This window comes from Solanum verrucosum, unplaced genomic scaffold (assembly GCF_900185275.1).
Source record: "Solanum verrucosum unplaced genomic scaffold, falcon-dt-bn FXZP01000261.1, whole genome shotgun sequence".
Classification (NCBI taxonomy): domain Eukaryota; kingdom Viridiplantae; phylum Streptophyta; class Magnoliopsida; order Solanales; family Solanaceae; genus Solanum; species Solanum verrucosum.
Genome location: NW_026019969.1, coordinates 8,919,897 through 8,935,544, shown reverse-complemented (window position 1 = coordinate 8,935,544; position 15,648 = coordinate 8,919,897). Strand labels below are relative to the sequence as shown.

Here is a 15,648-nt window from a genome sequence, read left to right as displayed (position 1 = left end):
TGTCATGATTGACTTCTTCACATTCAATTACTTTTTCTAAACTTCTTTGAAATCATTTTTTTTTCTTGAACCGAGGATGTTTTCTACCTCTTAAAATCGAGATAAAGTTTGCATACACTTTACTCTCTTCAAACTTACTTATAAAATTACACTGAATATATATTATTGTTGTGAATAAACGTAATCCATATTTTGAAAAATAAAAGATCCTATACCATAATAATAAATGATGAGAAGATTTTTTGGTAGGGGGTGAGGGTGAAAAGATGATAGAACTAATTCAAACAACATTAGCTAATCCCACGGAAAGGAAACTATAATCAACCAAAATCAATTAATCAGATGCTTTTGGAGATTGATTATTGATAATGAAACTGATTTACTAGTTACTACAAAATCAAAAGAAAAATACATTATGCTGTTTTTTTTTTTTAGTCATATAGCTCTTAATATATACTTATTATTAAAAATAGATCATTTAATGATGCATAAATCTGTTGACACTGCTTGGGTAATACGATTCATAACATTAATTGGTACTTTTTTTTATTTAGGAAAATTATATATAAATATGGTAATTTTCGAATATTTTTGACTAAAAATATTTATGACTAAGTAAGGATCTAAGAAAATCAATTAATGGGATACTAAATTAAAGTTTTACATGTTCTTTCCTTTTAAAATTAGTAGCATTAATTGATTTATTTAAACAAACCCCTTTCTCCCTATTTATAAAAAGAAGTTATTTCTTTTGCTTTGTACGTTGAAGCCATATTTTGAAAAACAAACTCCAAAAGGTACTTTCTTCAATTACTTCTTTCTCTTCCAATAATAGTTAATTTATATGATTTGATTTCATGGTTATATTATTGTTCTTGTTTTCGAAGTTGATTTCCTATATTGTGAAACAAAGTTTTTCCTTACAAACTTTAATATTCAGTTATTATATACAGTTTATTAATTTGAGTTTGTCGTAAGAACTCGTAGCTTTAAAACTTGAATTTGCCTCTGATATTTTGTTGAATTTATGGTAGATCAAGAAGATGGGGCGTGCAAAATTGAAGATGGAACTAATAACCAAGGAGAAATCAAGGAATGCAACATTCAAGAAAAGGAAAGAAGGTTTATTGAAAAAGTTGTATGAATTCACTACACTTTGCAATGTGAATGGACTTATGATCATGTATGGACCAAAACAAGGCAATGGATCAGACTCTAGCCCTGAGATTTGGACAAATAGTAGTGGAAGTACTACTACTACAAGCTTACAACAACAAGAGATTCAGAATCTAATCGACGAGTATAAAAAGGAGAATAGTTTGCAATCTGGTAGTACTAAAACCTTTGGATTGTCTGATTATTTTGTTGATCGAAACAAGAAAGTTGAGGAAGAGTTTATCAAGTTGAGAAAGATGAATATGGAGAAAAAATATCCATGTTGGCTAGAGTTTATGGATCAGTTATCTGAGTTTAAGTTGAGGGATTTTTTAACTTTGTTGGATGACAAAGTTGAAAATGTGAAGACTAGGATTAATATGCTGAAAGGGAATTTTAGTGGTGATTATAATTTGATGGAAGGAGAAATGATTGATTTCGGAGGAGGAGGACAAGCAACAAGATTAAACCAATTGACTCATTATAATGACAATGTTATGGTCCAAGGAGGAATGGAATATGGAGATTATAATCAATTGCAAGCTCCAATTTATCCTTACTGTAATTCGATTGTTAATCATCATCATCAAGAAATGAGGATGTTGATGATGAATGAGAATGATTGGCAGTATAATAATGGTGCATCATCGTCGTCCTCCGCGGGGATTGGGAGCAATAATATGAGGTGTGCATTGATGAAATATGAAACTATGATGACTCATAACATGATGGGAAGTAATAATCAGTTGACATATGTAGCTCCAACAATTCTGCAGCCAACTCCATGCATGATGATGCCCCAAATGCAACATTCTTGGATTGAAAACGAGCGAGATGATAAAACAAAATTTTCACCTTATATGAGGAAGTAATTTTGTTGTTGTTGTTTTTTTTGGTATGAATTTGATCTTCCTTAAAAGTCATTTCTTTTAACATCGAGCGATGAGAAAAGGAATGTATTTGGTTATATAGGATAATAGTATTTGTTTTTAGTGTTTTGAAGTAGAAGTGGTCTTTTAATTTCATATTCAGTGATGTGATCATCAAGAAATCTTTTCATCTTCAATGAAAATTCTTCTAGTTTTGCCTTCTTATTGTTCTTTAGCATTTGCTGTTGAAGTTGCAACTGACTCTGCTGTTGCAGCTCAAGTGCCATAAATTGCTTGTTAAAAAATCTTCATATCTGTATGTACAATTCGTTACGAATAATCCGCTTTTATCTAACGATATCTACATGTATGTTATGGTTTATTATCAATAAAAAATGTGATGGGAGAAAACATTTTAACAACTTGAATCTTGGCTTGGCAGGAAATATAACTTCATCCAACAACACAAAATTGCAGAATTATACAAAATCTTAAGATGTGTATAGTCCGATAAAATTTAGATGCAAAATTGCAGAAATTCCTTACATGGACCACAGCCACAGTATAAAGTAATATGGTGACAAACTAGAAATATAATACTAGAAGTAAATTCTCAAAATAAAGTAAAGCTAGACTGGGAGACGAGGGGCAACTTTTTCTTTAACATTATCAATACTGCAATAATCTAAAACAAAAGTAGAGATCTTCTGAAAGTAAACAAACACTGCAAAGTCAAAAGAAAAGAAACAGAACCCTTTTCCTTTCTTAAAGATGAAGCAAAACTAACAGAAACTAGTAAGTAAATAAATGCCATCCCAAAAGCCGGGCAGCGGGAGAAGTGTATGCCTATAAAGCTAATTAAACACAAAAAGAAGAAACAAGGACCCGTTTTGATGCTTCAGGACTACCTAGTCATAAAATGCCTCTTGGAGGCAACCTATGATTCAGACACTGCTTTTGAATGGCCTTGAATTAATCGATAGGTTTTTGGTGAGAGAAACGAGAGGTGCAGTTGGATCAGCAGAGTTGGTCTTCAGCTCCTCCTCAAGTACCTTGTCTCCTCCTTTGAATTGCTTCTGCACCACAGGCAACATAACAATTATAACATATACAGATTTCATTGCAAATGTTGTTGAGATAAATTTTTTATCAAGTGTGCTTTCAAAACAGAAACAACTCTGACATGAACTATCCAACTAAAATGTGGAGCTGCACTACTAAGATGAAGATTATCAGAACACACAAGAAGATGGAGAATATCACAAGACTCACCGGCTTTCTTGAATATATTGTTCCATTATGGTATACTAAAGAAGTGAGTTTTAAGTTTTATAGCTAGATATCTGTAATAGTTGTACATATTTTAGACAATAACTCACATTTTCTTCTAGAAAACACCAATTATTCATTTTACCAACTTTCTTTTGGTCAGAGACCTTTTACAACTTACAATGCACAGCAATAATAATTACTACCTGCCCACTTGATTTCACAAACAATAAACTTTTTGGTCGGAAACCTCTTATGACATACTCAACTTGTGGAATAGGAGAATTAGATTTGTGAATAATTTTAGAAATATTGTTTTCTCATTCTTGCAGTAGTTACTATGAATTTTATACGAAGTGTTTGGTACAAACATACACAAGTGTCCACAGTTTAAAGGGAAACATGAGGTATCTTAGCTAAAATGCAGAGCGGCACTAGTTGTTGAATATTTATATAAATGCACAAGGAGGAGAAACTCACAAGAGAATCAGCTTTCTCGTATACATCAGCTTGAATAGCTGGTTTTGAACTCCTTTTAGCCTTGAGCACTTTCTCACGCTTCTCATAGAAATTGAAATCATCCAATATAGATGTCTTCTCTGAGTAATTCTTAAGTATGCTAAGCATTTCCAAACCTTCCTTCAATCCAATCTGAAATGACAGCATACTCGTTAGATCTCTAGCATTAAAATTAAGAATCGACACAGGAAATAAGAGGCGGGGAACATATTTAGAGAAAACAGTAACTTCAAATTCATATTCTGCCATTCCAATCAGAGGCATAGACTGAACTAAATATTAAACATCTTCGATAAGAATAGCCAAAAATGGTAAAGCAAAAACTGAAATATACCTCCTGAGTATCTCTGCTATAGGTTACAGGTCTATTATCATTGTTTTCAAGGATGATGTGCCTAAACTGTGTATTAGGGACATCTTTAACTATGTGCCACTTCAGTGGGAAGAACCCACTCCACTTATCAAGCTGCCAAAAGTCCATGTTTCTGTTGAAGTCAACCTGCCCAACCATCTCAGCTACACCTAAAAACTGTCCACTTCCATTTACCTAAAAATCCAAAAGAAGAGAACTCAGAACTTTTATACTGAGCATCCATTTAAAGACACGCCCATGCCCACAAATGGAAAAACATCATGTTCAGATGTGATTAATTCTTATCAAAGAAAAAAACACGAAACGTGATAACTTACAGAAAAGAAGAGGAACACTGGACAGCTTGAACCAGTTCCACTTGATTTAGCCTCAGCTTCAACGAAGGCAGTGTCCAATTTCTTGTTACCATTTGGAGTACTTGACCAGACATCATATTTGACACACTTGTGAATATCATCTTCACTGTATGACTTGATAATGTAAAATTTTGCATTATCATACTGAGTCTTAAAATCCTCTTTGTTATACTTCTCCCTCTGAACAGTTGGCACAAGCTGATCCTCCTCAGCAGATGGTTTTGAAGGGACGCTTCTGCCGTTGGCACGGGGACCACGAGGTAACTCATTTGTTGCCTCAAACACACCATTTCTGGTGAAATTTCCGCGTGGTTTGACTCTGTAGTTTCCATTCCACATTCTACTGTTTGTTTGACAGTTGATGGGATCATAAGGCATGAAAAAACCTTGATTTTGACTGGTGTATGATGGGTAGTCCCCAACCAGATGAAACCCCTTCATCAGGCCTCCAGACTGGACATCGGATTGAAACTGCCAAGACGGGGGTATAAAACTTGTCAAAAGAAAACGAGAGGGAAACATACTCTTTCAAAGTCATCACAACAAAAAAAATAGAAAATAAAAACTTAAAGAGACATTTTCCCTCTGAAAGGAATGAAAGAGACATTTCAGCATAGATTTCCCCATTCAACATTAGCAAAGAAAGCCATCATATAGTTATATAGTTAATCAATCGTTGACCTTCAGAGGAAATTTAAACAGACCTTGTTCACTGGATTGAAAGGCTGAGCTTGATGGACAGACTTTGTCGGATTTGACATGGCAGTAGATGGTCGACTCTTTGGGTTAAAAAGTACAGTCGAGTTTTTGCTTGAGAAAGAACTATTTGTTTTTGTGCAATTAAAACCATTCGACTTGACTGAACCATTTCGTCCAAAAGTTGATTTAACGTTCCCGGGTTTGGGAGCAGCACTATTGGTGATATCAGCACAGTATGGCGAGCCCCATGTATAACATGGCATGGAATCTGAACCATATGAGACAGGTTGCTGAAGATATCCAGACGAAGGATAGGGCTGCTTCCCGTCGCCTCCCACAAATCCAGCACTGTAAGGATTATAGCCAGGCATATAGTAGAGAAGGGAACCATTATCTGACTGAACACCCTGACAATCACCAGATTGTGTTTAAGCTATAAGACAACAAAGCAAATTAAGATAAGACAACCCTTATTGAAGTAAAACCTACCGCATTAAAGTAAGCTTGCTCATCTAACTGATTATAAGTCCCATTATATCCTGCAAAAAAAGCAAATTCAAATAACACTATCATCCAACAAGTTATTATAGTTAATTGCAAAGCAAGCACATACACATCTACAGATCAAACTTCAATGGAGGAGTAAAGACCTGACGATAAAATAAAATAGTTAAGCATCCAAAACACTATCAAACCACACCTATATTGTCCCACGATTGCATTCTTTGTACCAGTATTGGTTCCTCATACTTCTGCCGAACCCTCCTAGTAGCATGGAGAACTACCTAATTCACTACCCAGTAAAAAGAGCTCAAAAGCCCTCTTCCCCCCAACCCCCCCTAAAGCAGGGTTCCAATTACTTGCTTTATATTTCTACTTCCATTAGCCTTTTCTTTTCCAGTGTGACAGTTCTGATTTTCATTTCCATAAAAATTGCTACATTTCACCATTTTTTTGCACCTGATATTTACAATGAATAGACAAAACATAACGTGAAATTATAAAATGTGCCACAATTCATAAACAAGCATCAAAGGATGCAGCAATCTCCCCCTAAGAGTATTAATAAAATATGTACTAAAGATGTAGCGTATCATAAGTCAACCCCAGTAGAATATAACAAACTCTTATCTCAGAAGCTCATCAATCAATTTGATATGTGTTCTACTCGGCATCAGTGACAACTCTTATCTCAGAAGTTCATCAATCAATTCGACTATTACTTCACAATTGATGGAATGACATCTTACAATCTTTAGCTCTATGTATATGATACACAAACACACACTTCTCATAAAGTTAACAAGTTCCAACCAAAACTTTCCAATGCATTTATATAGGGAATAGAATCATGAAGTGGTCATAACTGGTCTGTGACCATTAAATAGGAGCTGGTCCGCAAATCAAAGGAACAATGACAAACCCAATTTAGTATCTAACCTGGGTAGTAGTAATCGCAATAGCTAGTAGGTGGATAATAAGCACCTTGCTCTGCAGCAGGTGGTTGATCAATTCCACCCTTGATGCCAGTCACAGCTCCCAAGGAAGACACCGAGTCAGAAGCTTTTCCATCTTTTTTTGAAACCTATACATGTTTTGTATTTACCAAAAATCAACAATAAAAAAAAACAAAGAAAAATGTCTGAAGTACATAAAACGAAGTGATGATCATGATTTATATGAACCAAACAAATGCAGAAGCACAGCTGAGAACATGTGTAGCTCAAGACAAAGACTTAACAGTATTCCTCTAACCAAACAAATGCTTTTGGGCAGAAAAGATAATCAAGACTGGAATTAACAAAAATAAGTGGAGGCTGGGGAGGGTGAGGTAAACGCAGAATCTTTTGGTGTAGAAACTAGAGACATTGTTTCTGATAGAACCTCTGAGGCTCTGCTCAAGAAAATCATTTCCAGAACAGGTTTGAAAAAACAATAATTAAAGAGTAAATAAACTATAGTGAAATTATTGAAGAAAGAAAAATATTGACTTCATAAAAATAGTAAAGATAGCCAAATTAAAAGTAACAATAGTAATTATATTGAAGAAATAAGATTAATGCTAGCATGATAATAATAAAATTGGTAAGGAAACAGATGAGTGCTCCAGCTGGAAACAAGCTCTACTAGTGGGAAAAGAGAAATAGCTCGAGATATACGGTACTCCTCTCATTACTTCATCTAAAATAAATAAGAGAAGCCGCGACAACCTACTAACCATGTTCCCTAATCCTCGACCTCAATAGTTCATACTTTCATATCTAGGGTCAAGTACTTGTGGGTGAGTTGAAGATGTGGTCCTATGTAATCACCTCTACCCAATTCTTTCCCGGTCTACCTCACCTCTCCTTAGACATATGGGGAACCTACGTGCTATTTTAGCAAAAATTAGTCACATCCAGCAAGCATTATTTATATTTCCAGCAAAGTAACATATTTTTACATTCAACAATCTCAAGAACACAAATATAGCATGTCACAATAAGAGAGAAATGAATTGCAGCATACCAAATCCTTCTCAATCAGTTTGATAGAGGGATCAGATTTCAGTCCAGGAGCAACAGCTTCAGCTTGAAAAAAGTTAAGTCATGACAAAATAGCAATAAGTATAATAAGACCGAGCTCAAGGCTTGATATAGCAATAAGTATGATAAGACCGAGCTCGAGATTTGATAAAAACATTTAGTACCTTCAAACAGAAGACTTTCTCAAAATAAAAATCTAGATCCTACAGAGGTTGGACTAAATTCAAGCATTAATAGTCTTCTTTTAATCAAGTGTTATAGTCTTATACACAGTTGTCATTGGCTCATCGCACATCTGAAGCCAGCACAAGCACCAAGACTAGGGTGATAAATGTTTGCAATGATGGTATAAAAATTTAGCATGCCCCTTGCAATTTCCATCTCCACATGAGGACTGTGGGGTGGGGGGTGTGGGGGGGGGGGGACAAGATATCAAAGCTGTTTACTGAAAACATCCGTTTTTTTAATCAGGGATCAAAGCTGTTTCCTTATATTAAAAGACCCACGAAAACTGCAGACTCAAATATTAACAGGATACGTTTTTCTATAATCTTCTCACCAGCCATTATCAAGCTTCAAAAGACAATTCCTGACCTGCGACCAGTTGATGAAATTTATAAGGTAAAAAGGAAACAGAATCTTATGAGAACAAATAATCATAAACAAATTCGTAATGATTAAAACATAATTGAGAGCTTCAAAATCATGATATTAAGGGAAAAAATCTACTAGAAAAGAAGAAAACAACCCAAACAACCACACAGACACGAATACCCTCCCAAGGGCTTTGAATTAAACACATGCCTTACAATCATATGTAAACAAAGACAGACAAGAAAATCATTCCAAGCCATTGACTTGTAGATAACAGAACATACCCAAAAAAAAAATCAAAAACAAGAATTCATGCCTAGATATAAGGAAGTAAAAGATAGCCTATCAAATGTAATGTAGAGAGAAAAAAATGGTTTCCCTCACTTTATTATCCTAATAATTGACCAACAAAAAAAAGGTGGACCTTATCTAGTTTCAAATGATTACCCCGTAAAACAAGGGAAAAGAGAATATAGCCCCTCAATCTATACTAGTATTTCTGCTTCACAACAACGCAGAATAGCAGCAAACAAATAAGGGACAACAGATTCCCAATAAAATCACACCATAAATATTGGGAATTTCCTGGAAAAAACATCAAAGCAATAAAATAGACTAAAACTAGGGTTGAAAATTAATCACCTAGAAAAATAAACTGAAAACAACCTCTCCTGGGGTGTTTTACCCTGTGCGCACCCAAGGGAGGGTAGAGGTTGTGGGTTTCCTTTGTCGTAAAAAAAAAAAAAAATTGAACACAACCCTAAAGCTTCATCATGCGTGCACATAGGAAAAGCTACCACAAACTTTTTCAGAGGAATAAATTAACTAAAATCTCAATAAAAATGGAAACCCATATCAAATTTCACCAAAAAAAGTACAACTGACAAAACCCCAAGAAAGAAAAAAACCTTTTTGCAGAAAATCATGTGAAACCCATAAAAATCTCTCCAAGAAAAAAGGTTCAGATCTTTCTTTATCATGTGATGTATGTCGCGTAAAAAAAAACATCCAAAAACACCCTTTTCCCCTTAAAATCATATGAAACTGAACAACCCCAGGTAAAATCTTTCAACAAAAAATACAAACGTTATAGATCTTTATATCAAACAAGAAAAATCAAGAAAACAAAGAAAAACTCACCTTATGATAGTAAATAAGCAAAACCACCGATCCAGATAACCGGAAAACCGCTATGATACAGAGAAGCGGTTTCCCTGTGGCGAAGGTTTTTGAAGGAAACGAAAGAGGAAGAATGTAAAGAGGACTGCGTGAGTGTATAATAGGAGGCGTGGAGTGTAAAGGAACTGTGACTAAACCCTTAATTTTAATCTAACGGTTCATATCCGTTTCTTGATTTGGTATCAAGTGATCTGGACCGTTCATTTTATAGTCAATGACTGGTACTCAAGATTCTTTTGTGTTTTTTTTTTAATTATTTGAATTGTGGACGAGCACTATTTAGAAGAGTCTAGTTGTTTACTTATTTTTTATTATATAATATAAAATATAAAATATCTATTCGATTTTTTTTTTTGTATTATTGAAGAAGATATTTTAAAAAATTAAATTGGATTTTGGGATAATTTAAAATTGTTTGAATTGAAGAATTAGATAGAAAAGATATTGAAGTTGTTGCAAATATTAGGTTTGATTGTTAGTGGTATATTGACATCTTTGTTTTTTCCCCTAAAATAAAATGTTGGTTTTAATGAGAAACGGAAAGTATGTGCATTAGAATGAAACATGACATCTAATTTAAAACATTCTTCATTATATAATGCCATTTTTTGATAGATGATACATATAGAATGGAATGTTTTATATAATATAAATTATCAAGTTTATTAAATTACACAATCAAAGTATGTGGTGTAGTAGATGTAGTTATTTTTTATTTAACCATGGATTTTGATTTTGAGTCTCAGTAAGGAGTGTTTCTCTCGAAAAGCCCTACTTGGTGTGGATTTGAATTAGTCAGACACCAATGACAGAGAAAGATATTCAAAAAAAAATTCTTATTTATATTCTGACAAGTTGAACAAATTATTATAAATAAGAATATAAAAAAAAAAGTGACAATATGAATAAAAATACCTCAAATAACATATGAACAATCAATCATATTTAAAATTCATATATGTGGAATCATCTATAATTATGGGATTAAAAGAATATAATGATACTCATATATATAATTAAGAAAACTCCAGGATAGTTGGATAGAGGTAACATTGCATGAAAACTCATTCACTTTAAGCATATTGTATAGGAGTATAATATAAATAATATTTTTAAATGCTTCAATTATTATTTGTTATCTTCGTTTTATAATGAATAATTTATGATTTGGGCTCGTTGAAGTGTTCAAGCGTTGAAGACTGGGCCTCAATATTGGGCTACTCTGTATTGGTGTGCGAAGCCCAATATCCGTATGCCCAATTCAGTTATGTTATTCGGAATCTTTTATTTTTTTTATAAAAAAAAATCGGAATCAATTTCACACTTTAAAAATTAAAGTTGAAAGAAATCGCATCTAGAGTTAAAATGTTCAAAATTTCAGAAATTTATCTGAACTTTGATAATTTATTCATTTCATTTCACTTGTAATATCATATTGGATCGAGAACCAATTCACCCGCAACAACATGACCAACAATAAACAATTAAACATTATTGGATCGAGAATCAATTGACCCGTAAAAGGAAGAATATATACCTGTATATAACCATATGATACAAAAAGCATTCAGAACCAACTTAATTGGGCCTGGTCTGCCTTTGCCAAGAACTTAAACACCCCCAACCCTAACAACTAATCAAAAGCAACTAATTAACCACTAATAACACATAGTACTAATTATATTCCTACTTCTCTTAGTCACAAAACCCCTAACCTTAAATAAGCATAAAGAATAATACAAAGTTAAAATTAAAACAACTTGCCAAGAGGACCATATTATATAAAAATGAAAATTGGTTAGACCAAAAGTTCTTTCCGAATCTTCGGACAAGTAGTTTGGTCATTCTCAAGGCTTTTTAGCTTATGTAGAACAACTTTTGAAGACGAAGGTTGATTATATTCTGATGATTGTCGTGGAAATTCGGACAACATTTGAATGACTTCCCTCATTGTTGGACGTTCTACGCTATTTTCTTGAATACATAGCATAGAAATAAAGAACAAATGCATGGCTTCATCTTCAGGCACAGTGGTTAACCTTGGATCAACAATGTGCGTCACTTGTTCCCTTTTACAATTTGTCACTTTCTTGCTCCATTGTACTATGTCCACTCCGTCTCCGAATTCACCCACCGGACGACGCCCGGTGATCAGCTCCAATAGAACCACACCAAAACTATATACATCGCTCTTTTCATCTACTCTCAATGTATATGCATATTCTGCAACATTTAAAAAAAACGAATAGGTTAACATTTATGACAATGTATATGCAAATTTAATATATATGCATTAAACAATATTTGGAGTCAGTTAGCACCCTTCAAATATATGTGACGAATCTCCTTAATAAATATCTTGACTTCATCGCTATTCACACTATTGCTTTCTCTCCCTCCTTCAATTTTAAAAAGTTGACTACTTTAAAGAGTTATACAGTAAAATATGTAATATTGTGACTATATATTATATACTCTATTCCATTTAGTTGATGCCTACAAGTTGAATTTCTTTTGAACAAGTGCATGTTGAGTTGGCAAGCACGACAATCGAGGGGGCCCAATTATCTTTGTGTGTCAGTCAAGTCAGTTTTTTGACCCACTTTAGCAGAGTGATCTTCTATTGGGCCCACACTAAGAACTCTCTCTATGGCACAGAAATTAAGTGCTTTCTCGTAAAACGGGGCCATGATACGATTTACGATTACCCAGAAAACTCCAACAAAGCCCTATACTCTATGCCTTCAATCACGGGTGATCTTGGGCTTCTTCACTTTAGCCCAAAATTTCTCTCTAATTCAACATACTCCAAACTAAAAAAAACAAAATGCAATAAAATATTTATCTTAAAAGTTTGATTTTATGACCAATTGATAAGACTAATTGATGTTGTATGTACGACCAGGCAAAAATCACTTTGTCAGGTAATGTCTACATACCTAACTAAATTAACTAACCAACGTACATTTATGATTTTTACACAATAATTGTCCCCTCTATACAATGTGTATTTTGACATGTTGTACCAAGTTGCATTTTATCTTTCGAGGTTATTAATTTCACTTAATATGAACGATTGGACTATTGATTATTATTGATTATTGAGAATGTGTGAGTAAAAGTTAAAAGTAATGTACCAGGGGCAATGTAACCATAGGAGCCAGCAACAGCAGACATGCATTCTGAGGCACCACCATCTACCAAGAATTTTGCTAGTCCAAAATCAGCAACATGAGCTTCAAAGTTTGAATTCAGCAAAATGTTGTTGGATTTGACGTCTCTGTGAACGATCAATGGCGAGCAGTCGTGGTGAAGATAGCACAATCCTTTAGCAGCTTCTATAGCAATTTTATACCTCAAATTCCAGCTAAGGAATCCGCCTTTTTTCCCGTGTAACGCCTCTCCTAAACTACCATTCCTCATGTACTCATACACAAGGAGATTCGTTTCCTTGTTGGAACAAAAAGCAACTAGTCTTACAATGTTTCTATGTCGAATGTTGCCTAGTGTCCGAATCTCTGCCCTGAAACCATGATCATGACTGTTGTTTCCAAAACCAAGCAGTTTTTTGACTGCAATTTCAACTCCATTTGGCATTTTCCCATGGTACACAATCCCGGCTCCTCCTCTGCCTATCACATTGCCATCTTTTACACATTCAAGAACATTAGCAACACTGAATTCAACCTTCTGAAATGATGTCATTTTCCAAGAGTCCGCGCCTGTTTTCTTGAAAGACTTGGCCTTTATGATAGCTGCAGCTGCAAAGACTAGTGAACAGATTAACAATCCGAGGGCGAAGATCAGCTTGAAATCTCCATGAGACTTTCCTGGTGGATCAGTGATTAGTGTGAAATTGCAAGGGTTGTTCAATAAAGAACCACAGAGTTGAGGATTGCCCGCGAAAGAAGTAGCATTGAAGTAAGCAAATTGGCCTGATTCTGGGAGCTTGCCTGATAGATCATTGAATGAGAAATCAGCAGTAGTGAGACTCCTCATGGTGCCAATTGACTTTGGTATGGTCTCATTCAAGTGGTTTCTTGACAAGTTCAAGTAGTTCAAGATTCGGATTTCGGATACTCGAGGTGGAATTGAGCCAGAGAAGTTGTTCTGGCTCAAGTCTAGATAAGTCAAGTGGACACAGTTGCCTATTTCAGGGGGGATTTCACCAGAAAGAAAGTTTTGACTGAGGTCAATTTTTAAAGCTTGTGAGAGTTGACCTATAGAAGTAGGAATAGGACCAGAGAATTGGTTCCCTCCAAGTGAAAGGATTTGAAGGGAAGAGAAATTAGAAAGTGAAAATGGTAAAGAACCTGAAAGTTGATTGTTTGATAAATTCAATTGACCTAACTTGGCTGGCTTTGAAGAAGTGTTACCATTTTCTGATAAGGTACCAGACAGGTAGTTATTCTGAAGCTCAACTAAGTTTAGGTCAGGCATGTAAATGAATCCATTTGGAATACTACCATTCAAGTAGTTCTGTCCCAATCTCACCCTAACAAGACTTAAACATGTGCCTAAATCCTCTGGGATTGAACCAAAGAGGAAATTCTTGAGTAAAATCAAGATTCTGAGTTGCTTAGAAGCACACAAGTGTTTAGGAATTGTACCAGTGAGCTTATTTGAAGACAAATCCAGCTCTTGTAGCTTCTCATTTTGGCCTAACTTCTCCGGGATTATACCGGTGAAGTTGTTCATCCAGAGACCAAGAATCTTCAGGTCAGGATAATCAGCGATGAAATCCGGTATAGAACCATGTAATTTGTTCATGAACAGGTTGAAAAGACTTAGCTGCTGAAGGTTAATGAGCTCAAATGGGATTTCACCAGTAAGTGCATTGGCTGAAAGATCAAGATTGACTAAGCCAGTAAGGTTGCCTAGTTCCTTTGGAATTGGACCTGAAAGAAGATTTATATGTAGAAAAAGTGTGTTTAACAATTTCAAATTCCCTAATTCAGGAGGAATTGGACCATCTAATTCACAGTTTGAAATATCCATGTGAACAAGATTCTCCAACTTTCCAAATTCCTTAGGAATCCCACCTACAAAAACATTGAAATATCCCAAATAAATCTCTTTCAAGTTGGTAAGATTCCCCAAAGCTCTAGGGATTCTTCCATGCAGGTCATTTCCAGCAAGTTGTAAGTATTCCAACCCAATCAAATCCCCATAACTCTCCGGTATTCGTCCATAGAAATAATTGCCACCTAAGTCCAAGTACTTGAGTTTCTCCAAGCTAACAACTCCAACAGGAAGAAAAGATGAGAAGTTATTGTTGTAAGCATCAAGAACCTCCAAATTAACCAAACTTGTGTAGTTCCAATCAAGACTCCCACTAAACATGTTGTTTGAAATGTTGAGTGACTGAAGACTCCTCATGTTCTCAATCTTGATTTCACCAGTGAAGTTGTTTCCATCAATTGAAAGCTCAACAAGCTTATCTAACCTTGAAATAGCAGGGGAAACAGAACCATAAAGCTCCATATTGGATAAGTTTATCGATACAACACGGTCTTGTAAGCATTTGATTCCCATCCAAGAACAAACTGAGCTAGGATTTGAACTATCCCATGAACTCAAAACAGAATTTGAGAAGTCAAATCCTTTTTTTAGACTTAACAAAGCATGAAAATCAGTACTAATAGAAGAGGAAGAGGAGGAAATGGAAGTGCATACAAGAGTAAAGAGTGTGACAAGAATAAGTGGCAACATATTTTCTTGGAAGTTTTTTAAAGAAAGTGAATTTGTTTGGACTTGAAGAAGAAACAAAGTGAGTTATTATGAGACTTTGAGGCAATGTAAAAGGAGAAAAAAGTTAAGGGAATCTGAGAAACTTCAGGTATAGATAGATTTAAAGAATCAAACATCTTCAAAAGAAAGAAAGTGAGTCTTCAAGATCAAGGAAGAAGCTAAGCCTCCCCTTTTCCTCTCTTTGCTTTTTTTCCTTTTGTCTCTCACTGAAGAACAACACATTACATAGAAGATCAAAGTTAGTTTTTAGCCTAAATTAAATGGTATTTTCTTTAACTATTAAGTGTATATATACAGTAATGAATTACTTATTTGAGCAAAGTAACAAAGAACGGAAAAAAAGCAGGTCCCTACTGACT

The 15,648-nt window shown here is 34.7% G+C and overlaps 3 protein-coding genes across 6 annotated transcripts; 1 reads left to right on the top strand and 2 right to left on the bottom strand.

Moving 5' to 3' along the window:
• The first annotated feature begins 1,043 nt into the window (after window positions 1–1,043).
• On the top strand, window positions 1,044–2,313 carry LOC125814975 (agamous-like MADS-box protein AGL19). The gene is made up of 2 exons (XM_049494406.1): window positions 1,044–1,890; window positions 2,261–2,313. Exons 1-2 carry the CDS (start codon window positions 1,044–1,046, stop codon window positions 2,311–2,313), a joined length of 900 nt encoding a protein of 299 aa, XP_049350363.1.
• A 356-nt stretch (window positions 2,314–2,669) lies between these two features.
• Window positions 2,670–9,658, bottom strand: LOC125816862 (YTH domain-containing protein ECT1). 4 transcript variants are annotated; one of them, XM_049496507.1, is made up of 10 exons: window positions 9,500–9,658; window positions 8,304–8,359; window positions 7,749–7,810; window positions 6,726–6,825; window positions 5,730–5,779; window positions 5,246–5,647; window positions 4,503–5,012; window positions 4,147–4,359; window positions 3,774–3,944; window positions 2,670–3,100 (listed from the first exon to the last, which is right to left on the bottom strand). In XM_049496507.1, the coding sequence occupies exons 2-10, from the start codon at window positions 8,329–8,331 to the stop codon at window positions 2,969–2,971; spliced, it is 1,668 nt and encodes a 555-aa protein (XP_049352464.1). In that variant the 5' UTR covers window positions 8,332–8,359; window positions 9,500–9,658; the 3' UTR covers window positions 2,670–2,968. The 4 variants fall into 4 exon arrangements, with proteins under 4 accessions (XP_049352464.1, XP_049352462.1, XP_049352463.1 ...); XM_049496505.1 differs by having other exon boundaries at window positions 6,681–6,825; window positions 9,500–9,651; XM_049496506.1 differs by having other exon boundaries at window positions 6,681–6,825; window positions 8,325–8,359; window positions 9,500–9,577.
• Window positions 9,659–11,056: 1,398 nt separating this feature from the next.
• On the bottom strand, window positions 11,057–15,555 carry LOC125815455 (leucine-rich repeat receptor-like serine/threonine-protein kinase BAM3). Its single transcript, XM_049494927.1, has 2 exons — window positions 12,676–15,555; window positions 11,057–11,761 (listed from the first exon to the last, which is right to left on the bottom strand). The coding sequence occupies exons 1-2, from the start codon at window positions 15,248–15,250 to the stop codon at window positions 11,337–11,339; spliced, it is 3,000 nt and encodes a 999-aa protein (XP_049350884.1). The 5' UTR covers window positions 15,251–15,555; the 3' UTR covers window positions 11,057–11,336.
• Between the last annotated feature and the right edge of the window lie 93 nt (window positions 15,556–15,648).

What these genes read in the sequence shown, in the direction of transcription:
- LOC125815455 (XM_049494927.1), bottom strand. Translation starts at nt 15,250, where the DNA reads ATGTTGCCACTTATTCTTGTCACACTCTTTACTCTTGTATGCACTTCC. An exon ending in CTATGGTTACATTGCCCCTG is followed by an intron (nt 11,762 to 12,675) that starts GTACATTACTTT and finishes TAAATGTTGCAG; the next exon opens with AATATGCATATACATTGAGA.
- LOC125814975 (XM_049494406.1), top strand. Translation starts at nt 1,044, where the DNA reads ATGGGGCGTGCAAAATTGAAGATGGAACTAATAACCAAGGAGAAATCA. An exon ending in GACTCATAACATGATGGGAA is followed by an intron (nt 1,891 to 2,260) that starts GTAATAATCAGT and finishes ATTGTTCTTTAG; the next exon opens with CATTTGCTGTTGAAGTTGCA.
- LOC125816862 (XM_049496505.1), bottom strand. Translation starts at nt 8,331, where the DNA reads ATGGCTGGTGAGAAGATTATAGAAAAAC. An exon ending in AACTGATTGAGAAGGATTTG is followed by an intron (nt 6,826 to 7,748) that starts GTATGCTGCAAT and finishes AAACATGTATAG; the next exon opens with GTTTCAAAAAAAGATGGAAA. An exon ending in AGCAAGCTTACTTTAATGCG is followed by an intron (nt 5,648 to 5,729) that starts GTAGGTTTTACT and finishes GGTGATTGTCAG; the next exon opens with GGTGTTCAGTCAGATAATGG.